The sequence below is a fragment of the Zingiber officinale genome, chromosome 6A (genome assembly GCF_018446385.1).
Source record: "Zingiber officinale cultivar Zhangliang chromosome 6A, Zo_v1.1, whole genome shotgun sequence".
NCBI classification, from domain to species: domain Eukaryota; kingdom Viridiplantae; phylum Streptophyta; class Magnoliopsida; order Zingiberales; family Zingiberaceae; genus Zingiber; species Zingiber officinale.
Genome location: NC_055997.1, coordinates 98117682 through 98138540, shown reverse-complemented (window position 1 = coordinate 98138540; position 20859 = coordinate 98117682). Strand labels below are relative to the sequence as shown.

The 20859-nt window shown below is 34.8% G+C and overlaps 3 protein-coding genes and 1 pseudogene across 3 annotated transcripts; 2 read left to right on the top strand and 2 right to left on the bottom strand.

The window, feature by feature from the left end:
* The first annotated feature begins 376 nt into the window (after positions 1 to 376).
* On the top strand, positions 377 to 3848 carry LOC121997080 (uncharacterized protein At1g32220, chloroplastic-like). The gene is made up of 10 exons (XM_042551324.1): positions 377 to 648; positions 996 to 1113; positions 1215 to 1303; positions 1887 to 1942; positions 2026 to 2081; positions 2234 to 2327; positions 2606 to 2685; positions 3090 to 3132; positions 3312 to 3403; positions 3497 to 3848. Exons 1-10 carry the CDS (start codon positions 593 to 595, stop codon positions 3668 to 3670), a joined length of 858 nt encoding a protein of 285 aa, XP_042407258.1. The 5' UTR covers positions 377 to 592; the 3' UTR covers positions 3671 to 3848.
* Positions 3849 to 4265: 417 nt separating this feature from the next.
* On the bottom strand, positions 4266 to 12172 carry LOC121997079 (cytochrome P450 97B2, chloroplastic-like). Its single transcript, XM_042551323.1, has 14 exons — positions 12011 to 12172; positions 11358 to 11541; positions 10513 to 10620; positions 9830 to 9914; positions 8778 to 9013; positions 8076 to 8249; positions 7075 to 7122; positions 6905 to 6964; positions 6630 to 6716; positions 6440 to 6528; positions 5647 to 5738; positions 5308 to 5369; positions 4764 to 4913; positions 4266 to 4686 (listed from the first exon to the last, which is right to left on the bottom strand). Exons 1-14 carry the CDS (start codon positions 12148 to 12150, stop codon positions 4435 to 4437), a joined length of 1767 nt encoding a protein of 588 aa, XP_042407257.1. The 5' UTR covers positions 12151 to 12172; the 3' UTR covers positions 4266 to 4434.
* Positions 12173 to 12494: 322 nt separating this feature from the next.
* Positions 12495 to 12637, top strand: LOC121999033 (annotated as a pseudogene).
* Positions 12638 to 13961: 1324 nt separating this feature from the next.
* On the bottom strand, positions 13962 to 20653 carry LOC121997076 (UDP-N-acetylglucosamine diphosphorylase 2-like). The gene is made up of 15 exons (XM_042551321.1): positions 20375 to 20653; positions 19932 to 19986; positions 19685 to 19836; positions 19462 to 19501; positions 18263 to 18352; positions 18070 to 18176; positions 17911 to 17985; positions 17600 to 17639; positions 17429 to 17511; positions 17277 to 17354; positions 16451 to 16594; positions 15586 to 15653; positions 14579 to 14693; positions 14327 to 14483; positions 13962 to 14212 (listed from the first exon to the last, which is right to left on the bottom strand). Exons 1-15 carry the CDS (start codon positions 20546 to 20548, stop codon positions 14115 to 14117), a joined length of 1476 nt encoding a protein of 491 aa, XP_042407255.1. The 5' UTR covers positions 20549 to 20653; the 3' UTR covers positions 13962 to 14114.
* Positions 20654 to 20859: the final 206 nt, after the last annotated feature.

Genomic DNA, 20859 nt, shown 5'->3' with positions numbered 1-20859 from the left:
CTTTCTTTTACAATATTTTTGTTGAATTTTCCTCTAGTCTTGATATTTGATTTAGTTTTGATAGTACCCGAATTCATGATATTGAGTAATTTAAATGGGCAAAATATATAGATCTTCATGAGCACGTGTAATTTTAAATAAATTTGAATTATAACTGTTAAGAAAATTATTATTATTATTATTATAATTATTATTATGGATAGATATGGGAGAATACTAACTGTATCAAAAGGAAAACTGACTGAACCCGATCCTACCTTATTTGAACCGGAGTCGTATGCCAGTAAATCTAACTCGGGCCGGATTTGGATCATTCATCAGACGAACCAGAGCGGTTTAAATTTTGACCAATCAATCTTGAGGCCACGTAGGCTTGATAATCGTCGCCCAGCAGTTGAATCGCGAGGCCGCTGCGTTCACCGGTCGATCACCACACACGGCTTCAGCGACATTTTTACTTTTTAACGCCACGCAGAATGAATGACAACGCAAGCAACGGCGTCGCTCGAGAAGCTGCGACAGCGATTCGATCACCGTGAAGAAAGACATCGCCTTATTGAGAAGAAGAAGAAGAAGAAGCGGGGATCCGAGAATGAGATCGATAGCTTCGCGTTTGATCCACTCGCCCTCTTCCTTCCCCCGTTCATGGTGAGCATCTCTTGCATTTTGCCTATTCGCTTTTCCCCAAGTTTAATGGTACTCCTTTTTCTATTTCTATCGCTTCCTGAGTCGAGATCGTGGTGAAAAACAGTCTTTTAGGCTAGGGCATGGTCGTAGACAGTTGCTGATTGCGTTCTTATGTTGTGTACATATTGATCGTGAGATTCTGAAAGTTCAAGGTGTTGTGGCGATTAAATGACACATGGTTCAATTTCCTTCAATATTTACAAACTGATGATGGAACCTTTAAAAGAAAGTTTTTTTTTTCTGCGCAGAATGTATTTGTTTTTCAGCTGTGTCCTTTCCTTACATATTTTTGTGAATGATCAAAACAGCTCTGCTCGTCTGTTGAGATATGAAAGATCAATTTCAACTGAGTCGAATCATGTGGACGAGCCTCATAAATTGGAGGAAGTAGAAACTATAAGAACGCCACCTCCACCGTTGGAAAAGGTGGCATTTCCTTGTTTTGCTTTATTTTACTTTATTATGTTTGTAAACCTTTTTCTAGTTTCTCTTTTTGTTTAGTCTAATTTATATGCTTCTAATGACAGTTACTTGTACTGGGTGGCAATGGTTTCATTGGTTCACATGTTTGCAAAGAGGCTTTGGATCAAGGGTTATCAGTTTCTAGTCTCAGCAGGTGCACACAGTCTCAATTAATTTTGTAGCCTGGGCACAATGCACTGTTGTGTTTCTACATCTGAATCTTATCTATAACAAAATCAGATGTCCGCGTTAATAGAAAACTTTAGTCGTTACTTCTCAATTTCTTAGGAACCCTCCTTTTTATCCTCTCCTCAGTATATGAGTTTAATCTGTCTGATCACTAGCTTTCCTGGTTAGTAAATTAAATGGTGAATTATTTAATCACTGTTTAATGCACCTCTAGTGGTCCTGCAGTTTCTTTATAATCATATTATTGTCAACTCATGTTTGTTCTAAACTATTTTGTGTGGGAATTGGGATACATGGATGTTGCCCCTCCATGGAATGATTGCTGTATTCTTCTTGTAAAAGTATCATCATCCAACAATCAATTCATGTAAAATATTCTGAAATATGGCATTACTCTCTTAATTTGATACTATTTATTTTGACTTTAAAGTATGAATGGATGAATTACTTTAGCTCATTCCATATCTTCTTTCCATTTGCATGTTGTTTTGATTGAACTTATCTAAAGGAAGAATGTGCTCAGGATTGATGCTTTTTTTATTACCCAGGTCTGGAAGATCATCGATACGTGAACAATGGGCTGATAAAGTTGAGTGGCGCCAAGGTTGAAAATTAAGAGAAGGCTCATTCCCTGTGAAGGATAAACATATAGTTCAGCTTTCTGTGGCTAATCTTTCTATTTGGCAGGAAGCCTTCTTGTACCTGAAACTTGGAGGGATGCTTTGAATGATGTGACTGCAGTGGTACGCCTGTTTTTTAGTCCTTAGTTATGCATTTTAGCCTGGCATTTAATTAGATTTTTGTTGATTAGCGGTCCTTGAAAATTGAATTGGTTTGATATGATTTGATGATATAAGTTGATGCACTTTTGTAATTTCTAGATAAATTTTTGCAGATATCTTGTGTTGGGGGTTTTGGATCTAATTCTCACATGTACAAGATCAATGGGACTGCCAACATCAATGCCATCAGGGCTGCTTCTGAAAAAGGTATTACATTGGTACTGCATCTTCTTTTCAGTTTTATTCTTCAATAACCAATATTTAATTGTTCTTTTTTATTTAAATGAACATTTCTTTTTAAATGAAGGAACTGTATAAGAAGAAATAGATTGAATCAATACAAGTTTTAAAAGGACACTTTTCTTGCCTTTCTAGTTTCATTGTAGGATGCTATTCTGAAGGTGTTGGACTGTTAGTTTTCCTTTTAAAAATATACTATATAAACTAGAACTTCTATTGACAAATTGTTTTGTTCTTCCGAGCAGGTGTAAAAAGATTTGTATATGTTTCAGCTGCTGACTTTGGTCCAGTTAATTATCTTCTGAAAGGATATTATGAAGGGAAGGTATGATATCTGAATTATCATTTTTGTTGACTAAGATGCCTTCTATAATAAGGATTTTTGTTTTTTCAGTCGTGACATGTTGGTAGATCAATCCCATGTTTGTTTTATTGTTATAGTAGTTTTATCATATTAACCTAATTGATACGTGTATTTATTGTCTGCTCTACTATATTAGTAGGAGTTTATAGTGCTAGCCAACCTTAAGGACTACTTTGTGCTTGAACTTCTGTCTTCCTTTTGTAACATGATAAATCGAATTGACTTTTCCAAAGGTTCAAGTAAAAGAAATGCATCTAAAAATACACTCCTCTAATATATTTTCGGAATTTATCTTAAGAATATCAGCTGATCATGAATAACTTTGTTCTTATATAACATTTTACTTACATGATTTTATGGTTCAGAGGGATGCTGAAGCAGAACTATTATTGAAATTCGCCTTTGGAGGTCAGTCTTCCTATTCCAACACATAAATGTTAATAATTTGCTACTAGGTATAATTTCCATGGATGAACACAAGTGTATGCATCCACTGTCAATGCTTAGACTCATGCTCAACTCAAACTCAATCTGAATCAATGCCATGTGTTCCTACAAAATTCTCCTTCAAAACTTGCTTTGTACAGGGGTAATTCTCAGGCCTGGTTTTGTGCATGGAACGCGCCGAGTTGGGAGTATAAAGATTCCTCTATGGCTAATTGGATCGCCATTGGAGATGGTACAACTCATTGTGTCTTTCTGTGATCTCTCCATTTGTGATGGTCAGAGAATTTGAAACTTGATCTCACATAGTTCATGTTCTACTATGTAGGTTCTTCAGCACGCAAAGCCACTTAGTCGCATCCCGGTTGTTGGTCCTCTCTTCACACCTCCGGTTAATGTCACCTCTGTCGCAAAAGTTGCGGTCAGAGCTGCTACCAATCCAGTGTTTCCTCCGGGCATAGTTGACGCTTATGGCATTCTTCGATATGGCAAACAGAAGTGAGTTAACTCTAGTCTTGGATTAGCTTGGTTTTTTTCTTCCTCATAAAAAGAGTTAGATCTCCTGAACAATTCATTAATAATGTAAGCCACCTTCCTCTTCGGCATGCTGAGGAGAATTGAACTGTGCAAACTGGCATTGGTTCGTTCGAACAAAAGTTTGAAATACTCTTTCAATTCGATTTTGATAAGAACCTTGTTCGTAGTGCAACTCTGCGTGCCACGATCTCTTTTCCGTGTCTTTGTGAGACCATATGACTTTCAACAAGATTATCCAAACCAAGATTGTAAACTAAGGTTCTGAAAAGAATTACCTTGTGTGCGAGTTCACTTTTAGGCGTATCGAAACCAAAAACTTGTTTTCCCCTTTGACCTTGCAAGGTTTATTTAGCTCAGGAATGCTCCAGTGTCAAAATAAGAAGAGACCAGCGTGCTGAAGTTGATTAAGAATTTTGCAGACTTGAACCATTACTACAAGTTTTCTTAAGAACTTCATACCGGAAGAATTAGTTCATAAACTGTAAAAAGGTTTAGTCTAACAGCTAAATAATGGGATTAAAACTGAAATCAAAATGTAATTTGCACATCAGAAACTAATATCATTGGAAATAAAAATTTATTACCATGAAGGAAGAAGAAAGCTGTAATGTCAAGACTTAATGTCCAATTCTTATCACGACTATTTAGGAAGGTTACAACATTGAGTTAGTCTACACGGATCATAAGACACTACATGAAGATCTCTTTGGTTTGTTAATTTTTATACATTTATACTTCGACAAGTTGGTTTTGCTTAGCTCCTACTGAAGCCCTCCTCCTCAGTTTGCACCAGAGGCCACTTTTTGTATGTATAGTTGCGCCGGTGATTAACTGTACTTCATCAGGTGACCCCCTCAGTTGGACATCGAACTTCTGAAGCAACAAAGCCAAAGCAACAGTCGATTCCAATAGTGCAAACTGGTCGCCGACACACTTACGCGGCCCTCCACCGAATGGTATGAAGGCAAAATCAGAAGTTATCTATAAAGATGATAGCTGAAGATTAAGCAGTAAAGCTTTATAAATCTATCAATTTTATGAAGTAACGACTTAACAACCTCATTTGGGTACATCGCTCCAGGGCTGCGACTTGGATCGTAGCCTGCCCATCCGGCAATGCCTTCATTTGCTTTTGGAGTTAAAAATCTTTCTGGCTCAAACTCATCTGGCTTGTCCCAGAAATATGGTGATCTGTGGAGATTATATACCTGAATACGACAGTTTCAGTTTCGTGAATAAAAAACATTAGATAGATCACTAAACCCTACAACATAGACATGTATTAGTTCTTGGTGACAGATTTTAGCATTCAAAAAAAAATCCTAAATTCAGATTGCAGATAAAATTGGAATTTGAATATGTTACTCCAGAAAACCAAAGACATCATAAAAGACAAGTGGACATTTGGACAATGGGATTTGAGATCACAAACAATCATTTATTCCTCTTTAATTGAAATATTTATGGTTGAGTAGATGAATCCATTATCCATTAATACCTCCTAAACGACAATTGGGTGCTCTACTAATTGTTGCTAGCTAGTAGAATTCTGAAACAATACTTGTGCATTTAATGCCTACTATATATCTTGGATTAACTCACAGAAATAAAAATATCGGTCCCTGCAGGAATTGAATATCCATCTTCATTACCCATATAACCTCCTGAAAATAAAGAGTAAATGCATCAAATGGAAGTTTGAAGATAAGGAATCATATTGGAAAATTTAATGCAATTTGTCGCTTAAAAGAAAAGGCAATCAAGATAGTTGGCTCAACAGGCATGGCTTGATCTCTAATGTCTCAAATTATGTTGGCCCAATTTTTATAGATTTGATGAGAACCAAAAAAAAAAAAAACATATGAAACAGATGATATCATAAGTTCATTAAGGAGATCATATAACTTAAGATTCTAGTTAATATGGAAAGAGAAAAAATACCAGGAAGTTTATCTTCTTTGAGAGCTCGTCTAATAAGTAATGGAGGCTGAGGATACAAACGAAGAGCTTCAACAATGATAAGACGCAGGTATCTGGAGATGTAACAGTTATTGAAGTAGTATAAGAAAACAACTGAGGGCGATGCCATTTAAAATAATGCTAACTGGACCTGAGCAAATACCCTATTGAAACAATCACAAAAAAAAAATGTATTATTACAAAGCATCTTATAAACCTACAATCTGATTGTACGTCTGCTTACAATTCCTACAAGGGATCTAAATCAAAGCAATCTTGAATTGATAGAATATGCTCACCAATTTAGAAAATTTAAATATTGATATGTGTAGTATAGTGAATACATTTTTTTTGTCATATCATTTGAGAAATTTTCAATTATATAAGATTCTTTTATCTCCTAAGTAGAAGAGTCCTTTTTAATGTGAAAGTCAAATTCTTATGGTCAAGTGAAGATATAAATTATTGAATTCATAAAATCACTGTCATTTTATGTTTCAATCAAAAAACGTTGTCATATATGAACTTGTGCAATGTTTCTAATCACATATAATTTTCTCCAAAATGTGTAACTATATAGAGAAAAGTATAAATTTGTGCCCACAAACTAAGAAACCATCTCATGAACAAAATTTGAACTAATAAGTAGAAGATTTGTCTCAAAAAGGAAAAAAAAACTATCATTTTTTATCCAAGTATTATGCGTGCCACACAACAAATTGCAAATTTGTCTAGACTGAAAATTTTAATTATAACTAGTAGTAGTATAACATACTCCATTTTTTTTAGACATTCAAGGGTTATTTTCTTTCCACCGAGAACAGAATCTACCTCCATCTGGGCCTTTTTCATCTTTGATGGGTTCTGCATCACAAGAAAATTTAATTATCTAAGACTTCTATGATTACCCGTTCAATTAACTCAGTGAAGAAATACCTTGACATTTGCATTAAATGTCACATTACCTGAGCAAGTAGAAACACTGACCATGTAAGAACAGCAGCAGTTGTTTCATGTCCCGCAATAAGCATTGTCATGAGATCATCCCTTAGCTACAGAATGAATTATTTCTTATATAAATAATCTATTAAGATTAAGGATTTACAGTTAATAGCTCAAACAATTTTGTGGTTGACTGTATGGTTTATTTTATGTCATTAAACTCTAAGGTACGTTGCTATTAATACTCAGAGTCTCATATCTTTAAGTCAAAAAGTTGGTTCGAACAAGTGAAATTTACCTGGCGATCATCAACATCGACACCGCGCATATCAACAAGAAAGCGCAGCAAACTGACGTCCTACATGCTTTTCACGTTAAGTTCAATAGTAGGCCTCATGGGAATCTATTTTTATTCTAAAATGAAGAGAACTGACATCACACAGTAAAGAGGGTATATAATGAACAAACCTTGAGAGATGAGTAATCTCTTTGCTGAAGTTTCTCAACATCATCTTCCTAGAATGAATAATGATGAAATAAGATTTGAAATATTTTTATAATAATAAAAAATGAAATGCCAAACACAAGAACTTGAAAGCATTTTGCTAACTGCTATGTCAATTGACAAATACTCAAAATCAGTACCAAGAATGATAAACCACTTCAAAACAAACAAAAAAAGAACATTATAAGATTAACAAGAAATCAAGGATATCGCTAATGAAACATCATCAAATGGTGACAAATCTTGATGAGGTAAAACCGTAGAAAAGACAAAAGAGATTCATGAGGCCAAATTAAAAGATACTGTACATAACAAAGTGTTGAATTTATACATGTAACAAAAGATTTACTCGTACAACCATCAGAACATGTGTTCCACAGGCAAGAACACTGGGCCACTTGATGTTCAGGTAGGATACTTTAAATGACACAGAACAACTTGATCTGTTGGTTGGCTATGGCTAGTGATGTAAATTACTGGAACGAGTACTTTTCGTTCTCTTATAAAAGCTGAAACGAATGGATGTATACACAAATGATTTTATTTTATCAGTCTGTAGTTTGCATTAAACAAGAGTTAAGTGAAGAGTTAACCATTATTAACATGTGTAAACAAAAATGAACAACTATATCTACATGGTGGACCAACAAACTAAATGTTATATCCCTGATAACTTAGGATACTTCTAGTTAGAATACCAAGACTTGATTTAATATCCACGTTAGCGATGAGGTTGAACCTATTCCCATCAAGGCATCAACATGTTAACAACCCAAGCAGTACTATATGTTCGGTTAAAATGCCAATGGATTTAATAACTTAGTAAGAAGATAATGTTCCAAAAGGGGCAATCTTATTGAGACAAACGAATAAAATATCTAACCATGTTATGCATTCTAAATTATCATAGTTGCACCTATAAGGTTAAGGAACAAATTATGTTAGTCTAATAATTAATACCGACCTGTCTTGTCTCCTTGGCATTTTTTATAAGCCCATCAAGGCAGTCATTTATAATCTTCAGGTCATTGTGGAACTTAATCTGCCGAGGAACTATCCATCTCACAAAAGGGAGATTCCAATAAGGAATGTAGAAGGTCGATCGGTGTTCAGCCTCAAATAGAGTTCCATAAACAGCCTGTTTGTTACAAGAAAATAAGTGAAGTCTCTTGTGTTGGTTGATAACATTCAACTCAAGAAGCTAATCTAAGGCATAAATATTTTAAATTTATCAGCAGTGATCTAAGATAGACAAATCCAGTGTCAAGTATACATTTAATCAACATCCGCTAAAAATCAGTACAGACGGCCAGATACAATTAGTAGAATGATGCCACTAAAGGCAAGTAATGATAAAGCTTCAAAATGACTTTTAGCTAGCTGAAATTATCTTTCACTACCACATAACGCTACCTACAAGGGCAATCAATCTAATGTTTGAAATCATTCATAAATGATGATGCCCAATTTTTTGGTAAACTGATTTAGCTCTATGAACCACGACAAACTGACATCCACTTCCAGGATCACTGGGAGTGTGCCTACACATAAGATATCTGAGATAAAATTTAAGAGTATTTGAAGTATGCGCATGCTCAAATATAAAAAAAAAATGCGAAATAGAGAAAACACATAAGTAGAATATATAGCATTCAAATGACCAAACCTTGATAACAGGAGATTCTTTAGTCACAGAACCAAAATCATAGTTGAATATCCCCAGCCCAATTATGTCAAGTGCTAAATTTGAAAATTCAGCCTCAAGATCCAACTGAATTTCTTCTATTTCAGAATTCTCACTCTCAAGGAGTTTCTCAAACTTCGATATGCTTCGCTCAGAACAATCCGTGAAAACTTTTACCATAGCTTCGAGGAATAAAGAATGAAATCCAGGTGCAATAACTGCAAATCACAAACATCAGTAGAATAAAAGACAACTGCACAAGAGAATGTAAAAATGATTTCTTGCTCCATCATGACTAATCATGATGATCCAACAGAATCTACCTAGATCAAACACCATTCACAGCCAAATTCAACACAATTCCAACTGCATCCTGACTAACTCCACCCATCTTAACCTCCTTTAGCCAACCACAAAAAATAAGATCTGTGCTAGGTTCAGAAACCCAGGAGACCCCACTGCTGCTATGATTTAACCATAATAGGATATGAGATATTTTTTTCCAAGTGTTGTTGTCTTGTAACATTCAAAAGCACTTTTCGCAAGAAGTTCATCACCTATGTTTTTATTTTTCTTTTCAACATTACCATCATGGTAATTAAAGAGAAGAACATTCTAAACTCAAATTATACAAAATGAAACAAAGGAGATTTTTAAGGTGAAACAATATGTTTCGTACAAAATCTCACTTCTATTTAAGACATACAAATTGTTGTCATCGTCATAGTTAGCAGAAGAACATTTCTTAATCATTCTTCCATACTAAGTCAAGTTCAACTAAATTAGAGAGCCTGCCTACCAGGATGGTACTACTAGTCATCCAGACAATCAAGTCTCAGTTTTGAGTAAAACTGATATTTGCTATACTTTCCAATATACCAGCCATTATATACCGTGAGACTGTTTCTAACAGAAGCAAATCATGCCAAAATTAACTTGTGCTAGCTAACAGAGTTTACTGTACAAGTTACGATCCAATAAAACGTTTGAAACTTAATCTATGTAAAAAATTAAAGATTGGATGGACTTCTAACCTTTTCTCCTCTGCTTCCAAGTGCCAAGATCCGCAGGTATGAGCCCTTTTCCCATTATTGGTTCTAATATTTCGGCGAGAACTCCCTGGATTAAGTTGAATACATTGGCTAATCACTTTTGGAAGAATTTATATAAAAATGTGTAACATGAAAATTGGTCAACAAAGGTTTAAGCTTAGTATGCACCGTTTTGAAGATGTTTTTGACAATAAATGCAAAATGGCATGGCAGGCTCAATCAATGCACATAATTAACATAAGTATACATGGACTTCAAATATCTAGGTGTTATAATTGATTTTCAATAAAATCAGTATAGACACAAAAGCACAAATGAACCTGGAAAAAGCGATACATGAGTATCGACAACCCAAACATTGCAATAAAATTGCAATGTAAATCGAGAATCATTCATATATTGTCAAATTATCATAGATGCTGGTGTATCCTAGCAAATAAATTATCTTATATCTTCTTGATAGAAAATCTCACAAATCGAAAGTCTAATGAACCTATAGCAAATTCAATACACCATAAGGAATGAAAATAGAATGATGTTATGAGTCACGACTGTATAAACTAACTTTAACTTCCCGCAAAATAAATGGTGTAGAAATGTATAAGAATAGGAGAATATATAATTAAACTTCAGTTGCAGGGTGAATGAAATGGTAGATTAAATACCTTATCATAAGAAAATGCATTTTCCCGAAGGACATGTCTTGCCACAATGGGATCGGATACAACAACAAATGATTTAGGCCCAAAGGCTAACTTGTAAACTGAACCATGCTGCTTAAGCAATAAGAATCTTGTTAGTACAGTGGCATGTTTGCTCTACTGGTAAAATATCATGACATACATCATCATTAACACAGGAAAGCAAGAGCATTCTGTAACCTATTAAAACCCGGAAAAAGATTTTAAGTTGTTGCTAGCTAGACAAAATTACTATGTTCTTGCTAAAACATTGTTTATGACATGCATAGCTTCAATTTAATAAAAGAAATAACTTCTCTTGAAAGAAAAGTTCCGAAGATTAGAAATTCTTGGAGCAAGTCAACACAAGATATTTTTTGGGGGGTATTTTCTCTTTTTTTATTGTGACTCATTCGTACTTGGAGCTACAGTGCAGCTAACATCAAGAACTCAATTATGAAAGCTAGATTAATGAAGACAATTTAAATGCAGGGTCAGTTATTTTGGCTAATATCAAGGAAAATATGAGTCAAATTGAACTTCTATGGTTCTTTGCATTTCTAACCAAACATAAATGAATTAGTGAAAAAACTTGAAATGGCGCCCAGACTATATATTATAGTTTTGTTGTATTTAACAGTTGTAGACATGGTTACTGAGCCAAATATATGTTCAATCATTCTAAAAAAATTTCATTCTATTGTAATTTTCTATGCATCAGCTTCATATGGAACTCTTCAGTTACTACTTATCAGCTAGAACATATGAAGTCTACAACCTGCACCGAACAAGAAAAAGCAATATATATATATAAAAGATGGTAGAAGTACCTCGAGAAACCAATCATAGAGCGAAAAAAAAAGTGGCCGACCAAACAAATCCGAGACAGCACCTTCAGCGGTGGGCAACGATCCAAGGCGACCCCCACTTAGCAAATTAGTAAGAAGGTTGCTTGCATTGTCAAGCAGATTTTTCTTTGACGTCTTTGATTTCTCCATACTACTTGATTGGCATCTGCACAAGCTCGAAGCAAATAGGTCAAGTTCGTAGTTTAAATTTCCATGCATATTTATTTTCCAGAAACGTATGAAGAAGAAGAAAATAATGTGGATTTGGGCAACATAGGTCCACTCCGCAATATCATGACAATTTGTGACTTTAGATTGCACGAGACAAATCATTCAGACCATCATGAGAAGGTTCTAAGATGCTCCACGCCAAATTAGTCTCACATAGGCAAAAGAAAGATCGAAAAGAAAAAGGAACGGAGCAAAAATGAAGATGGATATCAGCAGCCACAGTAACCAAAAAACCTATATTTTTAAATTGAGCAAACATGCCAATTCGTTTACCTCGAGAACCAATAATTATTCCAGAAACAGTAAGACAATCCAACTAGAAATTGGAACAGCAGAATTAATCAGCATGCACTGAAAGAAAAATCGGCCCAAAAAGCAAAATCGCAGGGAGTTTGGGAGCCCACCGAATGCCAGAGGAACATTTGGCGAACCGGGAATTGAAGGAGGGAATGGAGTGGGGAGAATGGGTAGCAGAGAAGGAGAGAAGACGCTGGAATCCGCCATGGATCACAGTCGGGAGATGCCCGAGAGCCGTAGCGTCCATTTGAGTTTTCTGGAAACTAGAAATGGAAGGCGATAAGGTATTTTTAAAAGACACCACTGCCCTATTAAAATTATATTTTTAAATTATATATATTTTTTATTATATAATTAAGAATATACTCCTTTAATAAATAAATTTTATGAGATCTAAAATAAAATTATGATAATATTTTTTTTCATACTAAAAATAATTTTTAAATTTATTAACAATTTTTTTGATAATTTTTTTATATAAAAAATATCCACTGTGATGTCATAATTCTCTTTAATCTCATGTTTTATGATCGATAATATCATGGGTAGAGAAGCTTTTATAAATATCTTTGGCCGACGACGTTAGAAAATATATCTTTTTTGATCTTTTAATCAAATGTAATATTTATTCTTATCAGTTTAATATCTGATATAAAAAATTAAATTAATTTTTTATAGGGAGAGTCCGTCTCGAGCTCTCCTTTGTGCTGCACTACTACATGAGCGCACTCTTACCAAGTTCAATTTCTGAGTCCGAGACGCTAATTTATATATATTCATGTATTATATTATATGTAAATGCAATATGTGTGCATGCTCATGATGCGGGCTCAGCTTCTTGGAGCATAATCTAATATTTTTCTTGCCGGGGCTATAGTATGATAGTAAGAAGTGGGACGGACTTTTCTACTTCTAATATTATATCAAGAGAATTTAGAAAATTTATGATGTTGAATCTTCTGTTATGATCCATCTATACTTCTCAATTTATTCTGATGATCGATAATGAATTTTTGTAAAGTCAAATTGGTGACTTCTAAAATTAATTGATCAGAAAAATTAGATATATGAATTAAAATTTTACTATCTTACTATTTAATTAAGAATTTAATCCTTTAATAACTAATTTTGATGAACTCTTTAATCTTACTAGCTACATACTCGATCATGATTAAATTATATTCATTTGAAATATAATGTTTGTTATGAAATCCCTAATGTTTGATTTATTCATTAAAATATTGTTATAATTATCACTCGAAAAAAGTAAAATCAAAATGATATAAAATTATTATGGTAGAAGCTAATAACTAACTTTTACGCATTATAGAATCTAGCAACTAATTTATGTACGTTATAGAAGCTACATGTTAACTTCTACATGATCATAGAATCTAGCAACTAATTTATGTACGTTATAGAAGCTACATGTTAACTTCTACCTGATTAATCATGATCAAATAATATTCATTTGAAGTATAATAAATATCATGATATTCCAATCATTTATTTTACCGGTTACAATGTTATTTTAAACTGATTATTACTCAAATAAATAAAATAACAAAGGATATAGTTATTGTTATAGAAGCTAGTAAATAGACGTGTGAAGATAGTAGTTAGTTTCTACATGTAGAAGTTAACCAAATAATACATCGTAACTTTTACACAGCCAAATGACTAGATAATGTAGTGTAGACATGAGATATTAACTTCTAAAGCTAATTGCTAACTTCTTCTATAAAGCAAAATGATAAAATTATTTTAAACATATCATTTTAAATGAGATGTTATTCGATTTTAATAAAAACTAAAATATCCATCTGACAAAAACACATATGACAAATGCCCATCTAATTTTTACCCATTTAATTATATAAAAAACACAATAGTAAAATATATAACTTTTTTATTTTAAAAAATTGGTGCATGCAGTGATCGCTGTGGAAACTTGACTTTTATTGAGTGAGAAGATAGGCGAACACTACACTTGTTGACTCGTGGCCTTCAGTGCTTGGCCAAAAGGGGCAGCACTGAATAAGGATAATGCATAAAAGATAAGCATATTGTTAATGGGACGGCTAAAGAAAATAGACACGCCACAACATTCCATGTGATAATCAATCACACACCACTTTCAAAACAAATAAACACAAAAAAATAATTAAAAAATCCAAGGAGCAAAGTGGAATGTAGAGTGCAGTCTCATGCCTAGTAGGTGATCTCACAAGGTGCGTGGAATGTCCTTCCACGGCATATGGCTTCGAGGTTCTCCCCGGCATAGGAGCAAAGTGGAGAGATTTCAACGCCTGCAAGAAAGAAATGGTCGACGGCTTAGTGCAGCCTGATCCAGTCTCCACAATGGTCTACTGCAACATCTCTTTGGCAAGAAGAAACATAAATTATAGCGATGGGAAGAATACCAGTCAAGTACAGAGGCACCGAATGTGTTAGGAATCCTCCAGCAGCGACTACCCAGCGACTGTGGAGGCGAAGAAGCATCAGTTTGGCACTGTCAGGAGTGTCATAGCTTGCCCCGTTTGCATTCTTAACTGGTGCAAATTCCTCCTCCCTCAAAATCTGTTTTCCAGTTCATAGGCAGCAATTCGAATTTCTAAGCCATCAGCAAAGGAAGAGATCAAAATTATCCTAGATTTTGAATTATGGTAACCAACCTCAAAAAGTGCCATAGATGGAGCATATGCAAATGCATCAAAGATGAAATGCTCTAGCTTAAACCCAACAGTGGATCCATGGATAGAGGGAATTTTCTTCTCGGCGAGGTGGTAACTGCATTTCAAATATGACTTTTATGAGTCCCTGACCAGGGGCTTTTGAGATAGTTAACATAATGATTGACAATGCTACTGAATCAACCTAATTCCAAAAGGAAGATTTAAAATATCAAATAGTTAGGCTGGATGGAAAATCTTGAACAGTTAAATAGGAACCCTTATAACAGATGGCGGCTGCAAATCTCAAGACAAAAACACAGAAAATTTAAAATAAAAATTAAAAAAAAACTTTACATATCACATATTTGTGTGAAATTGATTTGTTTTCTCCAAAAAGAGCACGCTGGACAGATTAAAACATTACTATCCCTCCCAAACCTCATAGAGTAGACCTTTTCTTTTGTAGAATGACTCCCCTTGCATACATCTGTCTCCTCTATGACACTTAACTTTGCATCTACCCATCCATGCCCATGTTGGAGGCCAACACTTGGATACCAACATTCTGAGTGGACACTTGGTAGGTCAATTGATCAAGTGTAAAAAAATTAAAAAAAAATGTTGTGTTACAAGCTTGCATGCACATCCGAGTTGGATACTTGTGCCCGAGCCTGAGAAATAATATAAATGTTTTTTTTTCATAATTTCAAATTAATCAATCTTCCTTTGCAGACTTTGCAGCCCTCTCCATCACCAACTATTGTCAAAAAAAAAAAGGACAACCAAGAATGATATAGTTGTACCAGAACAAATTGACTTACAATACTTGAAATTCTTAGATCCCCGGAAGCTTGAGTCTTAAGCTTATAGACAATTTAAATTGAATACTTAACTACAGCCAGATATAACTAGGAAAAACAGAATCAGTAAATTGGCATTTAGATAATAGTCAAGCATAGCAACCTAGTACATGGTAGCATGAGCAAGTCGAGTTAGTAAGAGCTTACATGCTGTCCCTTTCAAGGTTAATTGCCACTTGATTCAGGAAATCCAGAGTGAACATATGCAAGCATACCTAATAATGTCTCAAACACATCATTTAAGATATATTAGAAGCTACATTATCAGAACTCAAAAATGATATTGAATGTGATAACTCCTAAAAGAATAAATGAAAAACAACACTCAAGATAACCAAGAATAAACTTCTTTAATAAAGACTAATAAAAGAAAAGAATATAACCAAGTCTGAGAATCGGTGCACAACAAAAGACAGAAAATGTATAGATTCTAGGTAAAGGAGCATTATATTGAGATCCTAGATTTCACATCTCAATTTTCATTCTATTTTGACAAAATTTCCTTAATTTTTACCGAGCATAACCTGGAAGACCATATTTCAATAAGACTGAAATCATAAAACATTTAGGTGTTATAAAAATACATTGACAGGTCTGTCATGTGTTTCTCCCAATAGTACTGCAACATCGTTGGTGAATAGTATCCTTCACCTAGAAGAGGTCATCCAGATAATATTCATTTAACCGTAATATGAAATTGTAGAGATATTTATTTGGTTGTTAGACAATGTAGCATTTAGATTGCATTGATCATAAATGTTGCACAAGCTATGCAACATAAACAACTAAGATAACCTCATATTTTATCTAGAATCCATAATTTGTAGCCAAGTGAAATAGGAGGAAATGATTTCTTAGCCAAAAATGTCGTGGCTTAGAACATTGACACCTGTATCCTTTTGCTTTTATAAAGGGTAATTAATGGAGAAGGTCGCTTCTATCCCACATTCACACAAGAAACGCTACTAATAGAGAATATAGCAAGATAATAACAAAGGGAATAACAATTTACATTACTCCAGCAATAGCGAAGGCGCCCAGTGGTCTGGTTGGTCTCAGTAGCCATTGATGCATCCATCTCACTGTATTCAACCACCCTGAGAGGCCCACCTCTGCCTTGTTGAACAAAGACCCCAACTTTCTCTTGTGGATAAGCCTGATTAAAAAATCACATAAACAAATTTAAGTTACAGAAATAATTCAAGCTGGCACTGGCAGTATTATGCCCAATTAATGGTTATCTGAAAACATGTTAAACGTGGATTGCACAGCACATGTAAGAGAGCATGAACTGATAGTAAATATGAACCAAACTGCAGAATTCTTTGTTATATTTACAGCAAGAAACCTGATGAGTTAAACGTGCAATCTTACATATTTCTATACATGTCCATGATAAAAGATTTAAATGCCACCAAATCTTGACGAGAAGCCCTGAGCTATTTTAAAGAGTGCAAGGAAAATTTGTTTCAATCAGATGCTTCATGGCATGGAGAAAATGATTATGCATAATCATTATCATCCAACTGCCAATAACAACTAAAAGGAAAGAGTCTTTGTAAATGATTAAAGAAGTTCTATACTCAAATGCCAAACTGCAGCTATGCTAAAGTTGAACTCCTAATGAAGCATCTAATGACAAACTCTGATACATTTTATTGTTCCTATCAAGCAGGTTTAAAGAGCAATGAGTGCTGAGGATAATATCTTCAAGATTCTCTTTAAACCAGGAAAAATTCTAGCTACAAAGTAGAAATTCCATAAATCATAATCTATTATCAGAAATAAGATATGCAACCTTCCTGTTTGTCAGCAAATGAGGCATCAAATTCTCTTACCTTGCGAACAACCTTTGCTGCTGCAGCGACACCTTTATCAATAAAATATCCTAAGAATGTTGGATCAGCAACACGAACCTGCTCTGAGGATGTTGAGTTAGTAAAATCTAGCAGAGAAATTATTATTTTTTTCAATAAACCAATTGTCTCACCAGTGCATTATCAACCCCATAACAATCAACATATTTGACCCCTCTCGAGGACATATCTTCTAGTAATTTTGTAGATTTAAGAGCTGTCAAAAGATAACCCATATTTGATCAACAAATTTAAATGATAGGGAAACTGCTAGAAAATCATTGGTAATTTAAAAAAAAATATACCAGAATACAACCCTCCATTTCCATCAGGAGCCTTCGCCACCTGAGTTTTAAAAACATTACGGTTACAACTTCCACTGCAGAAGGAATGCAGAAGAGGAAATACACAAACCAAATCAAAAGTTTCTAATTTTTTAATATAATAAGACACATATACTACAAATCAAGATTTAGCAACAACTTGAAACCTCGTTCGAGCTCAAAAACCAAACCGCATCAATTAACAGCTATGGATTAATTATTTATGATTGTTGAATGGCTACTCAGTTCTGAAGAAAAAAAGTTGATGGCCATAAGTAATATGAATGTAGTACCTTATACGGCGTCTCCATGATAAATCTGCCATCCGTGGAAACACAGGGAAGAGTACCTTGTTGGAAAAATTTCACCTGGAAGGAAATTAACATATATGAATGGATGACTTTCTGGTGGTGAAGTTTATAAACCATCCTTGCAGCAATAAAAAATCTAACCTGATCAGCTTCCAATCCAAAATATTTATGACTTTCAAAGAATTTACGAGTAGCATCATCAGTAAATGGACTCGTCATTATGTACCATTGAATTGGCGTAATACCAACTATTTCAAGTAACAGAATAAGGTCAAAGTTAAAAGGTTTGTTCTGTTTAGCAGACTAAAAACAAGCTTAAAAGATCCACAGTTACCATCATTTGCCTGAGCTGCAAGTTTTTGAACACACAAAATTTTCTCAGCTTGAAGTTGAAAAAGTGATTTTCCTGATGGAAGTCCAATATCTACAGCAAGAGATAATGAATTTCTACATATCCAATATTGTTAAATGATTGAAACTGAATGAATCCTAACATCAAACTAGAAAGTAATTAACAAATGGAAAATTTTCAAAAGAGACAGAAAAAACTAGGAGCAGTTCAAACAGAAGTCGGAACATATCATAATTTCCATAACAAAGTTCTAACACACGATGTTCAGAATTCCTAAATTTCATTGCAACCATGCAAAAAGTGATAGTCTTGTTCATATAGACCTCCGTAAGAAAGAGGTAACATTGATATATAGATATCAAGATTGCAAAACCGGACCATGGAATCTTACAATCTTTGATCCAAGAAGACCGAATCAATCCAGATTCCAAGTAGCATTTGAATTGGGCTTTGATCTTAAAATCCTATAATTTATCCTTCTTACCATTCGAAGGTAGAAACTCAATCCTAACAACTTTGATTAGTTAAAATATAATTACATTCAATTGGACATTTTAAAAATCGACATGCACTACAGGCATAATTTTTTTTAGGTTATCTAATTTGAGAATGTTTTCAGTCATTATTTTTTAACTCCTAAGTAGATGAATATTGTCATTGTCATTATCATTATCATTCATCTTATAGGAATTTATATAAAGATGGAATACTTTTAAGATTTTAAGAATGATCTTGTGTTTTTCATATACTTACTATATTAATAATTTTAATTATACTTAACGATATTAGAATGATATCATTGTAGGTGTTCATACTAACATTATGAATTGAAAGTTAATATATGATAAATTATAAACGTCAAATACAGTACCAAAAATCTTTAATATACAGTTGGATGTCATGATCATTCACTCTAATTTTACAATCTGAACCTATGAGCCTCTTCTCATTCCTATGTAGGAACCTTACTCTTGAATATTAGATACAGTTCTCTTTCCTCTAATGGAAACTTACTAAAAAACAAAAGCATTAGATAATCAAAGCCATTTAGTTTTCCACTCTTAGCATGACAAACGAACTATTAGCATCCCCAGCTTCAATTTCTTTTTCTCTCTAAAAAAGTGGATTGTTAATACAACATTGAGTACATTTGATATGTGAAAGGTCAATTTGTAACTCACTGAAACATCCCTTGGGATCTGAACTTCCAAGTCGGGTACCCTGCAACAAAAGAGTGCAAGAACAGCTTCAAGTGTAAGATTCCTTGTAATGATATGTGCATCATCAAAATTTGAGACTATCAAAGAAGAATAGCTTTCAAAGCCAAAGCCCGTAGGATTGTTGTGCTGAAGTAAATTTAGAATAGAAAATGAGCTCCACATAAGTCCATCCCAGCCAAATTACCTGTCCACCAGAGAGAAGTACGACAGCTAACTTTCCTTCTGAAATGACCTTCAAACCTCGCTTCCACCACCTTTCCTTTTCCTCTGCAGATCTCATTTCCACAGTTGAGACGCTGGTCTCTGGCACTGGCTCAATGGCAGGCAACGACTGCCCTGATTATTTGTCAGTTAATAACAACGGTGAGAAATGATCTTCATTGTGCCCAAAGAGAACAGATCTCGTAAAAGAACATTAAAGAAGCATTCACCCTGAGAACCAAGCGAACATCTAATGATCCGATCAAGCCTTGGAAGATCCATGCTCTGATACACAAATGGCCAAGAGATAATAAATGGAACTGAAAATTCTCAAATCAACGATTAAACAACAACAACCAAATACTAATCAGAAGTTCACATTTTCGACGCGAAAACCAAATACCAATAGTCGGTCTTTGATCAAGGTAGGAACGAGGCAAAAAATTACTTTCATTCTTGTTAGTGAAGTAGCCTATAGAAATCTACAATTCGAATAGAGTAATAAACTTCGAGTCAGAATTCAATTAAGTTCAGCATAACTTTGCAAGAACGCTGAAAAAAAAGGGATATCCTCACTCCTCAGATTAGCTCAAGTGCTAGACAAGAGAAGCATGGCAAACACGTCACACGATCAGATCCAAGTACGATCAAAGACCCGAGAGCGATGAGCAACCTCAATGTCCTTGACGAGGATGTCGCGTTCATCCGGATGAAGTTCGTCCCAGAAGGCGAAGGCGTCCTCTTGGCCGTAGTCCTTGAGCCGCTCCAGAAGCTCCTGCGGCGGCGGCGGAGGCGGTGACGGCGTCCCCCGCCGTCCCATCTCGGATCCAACCACCATCCCGCTCATCTCGTCCGAGCAAAAGAGGGTAGAACAGACGAATTTGAAGCATCGGATCGAAGGCGACGGCGAGGCCACATGATATTACGCCGCATCCAGTTCCCCACCACACAGGGGACGCCCTTCGGTGCAACTCTCCCGACAGGCAAGTCTTGAAACTAGCCAATGGATGTCGGCAATTGCAAATGACCCACTGAATGGGGCCCACGGGATTATGATGAAAGTAATGAATTGATGACGTAATAATGCGAAAACATGAGTTGGCAAAGAGGGATTGTTGTCGGCATTTGGCTTTCGGTTTTGTCGTGTTGGTTTACTTA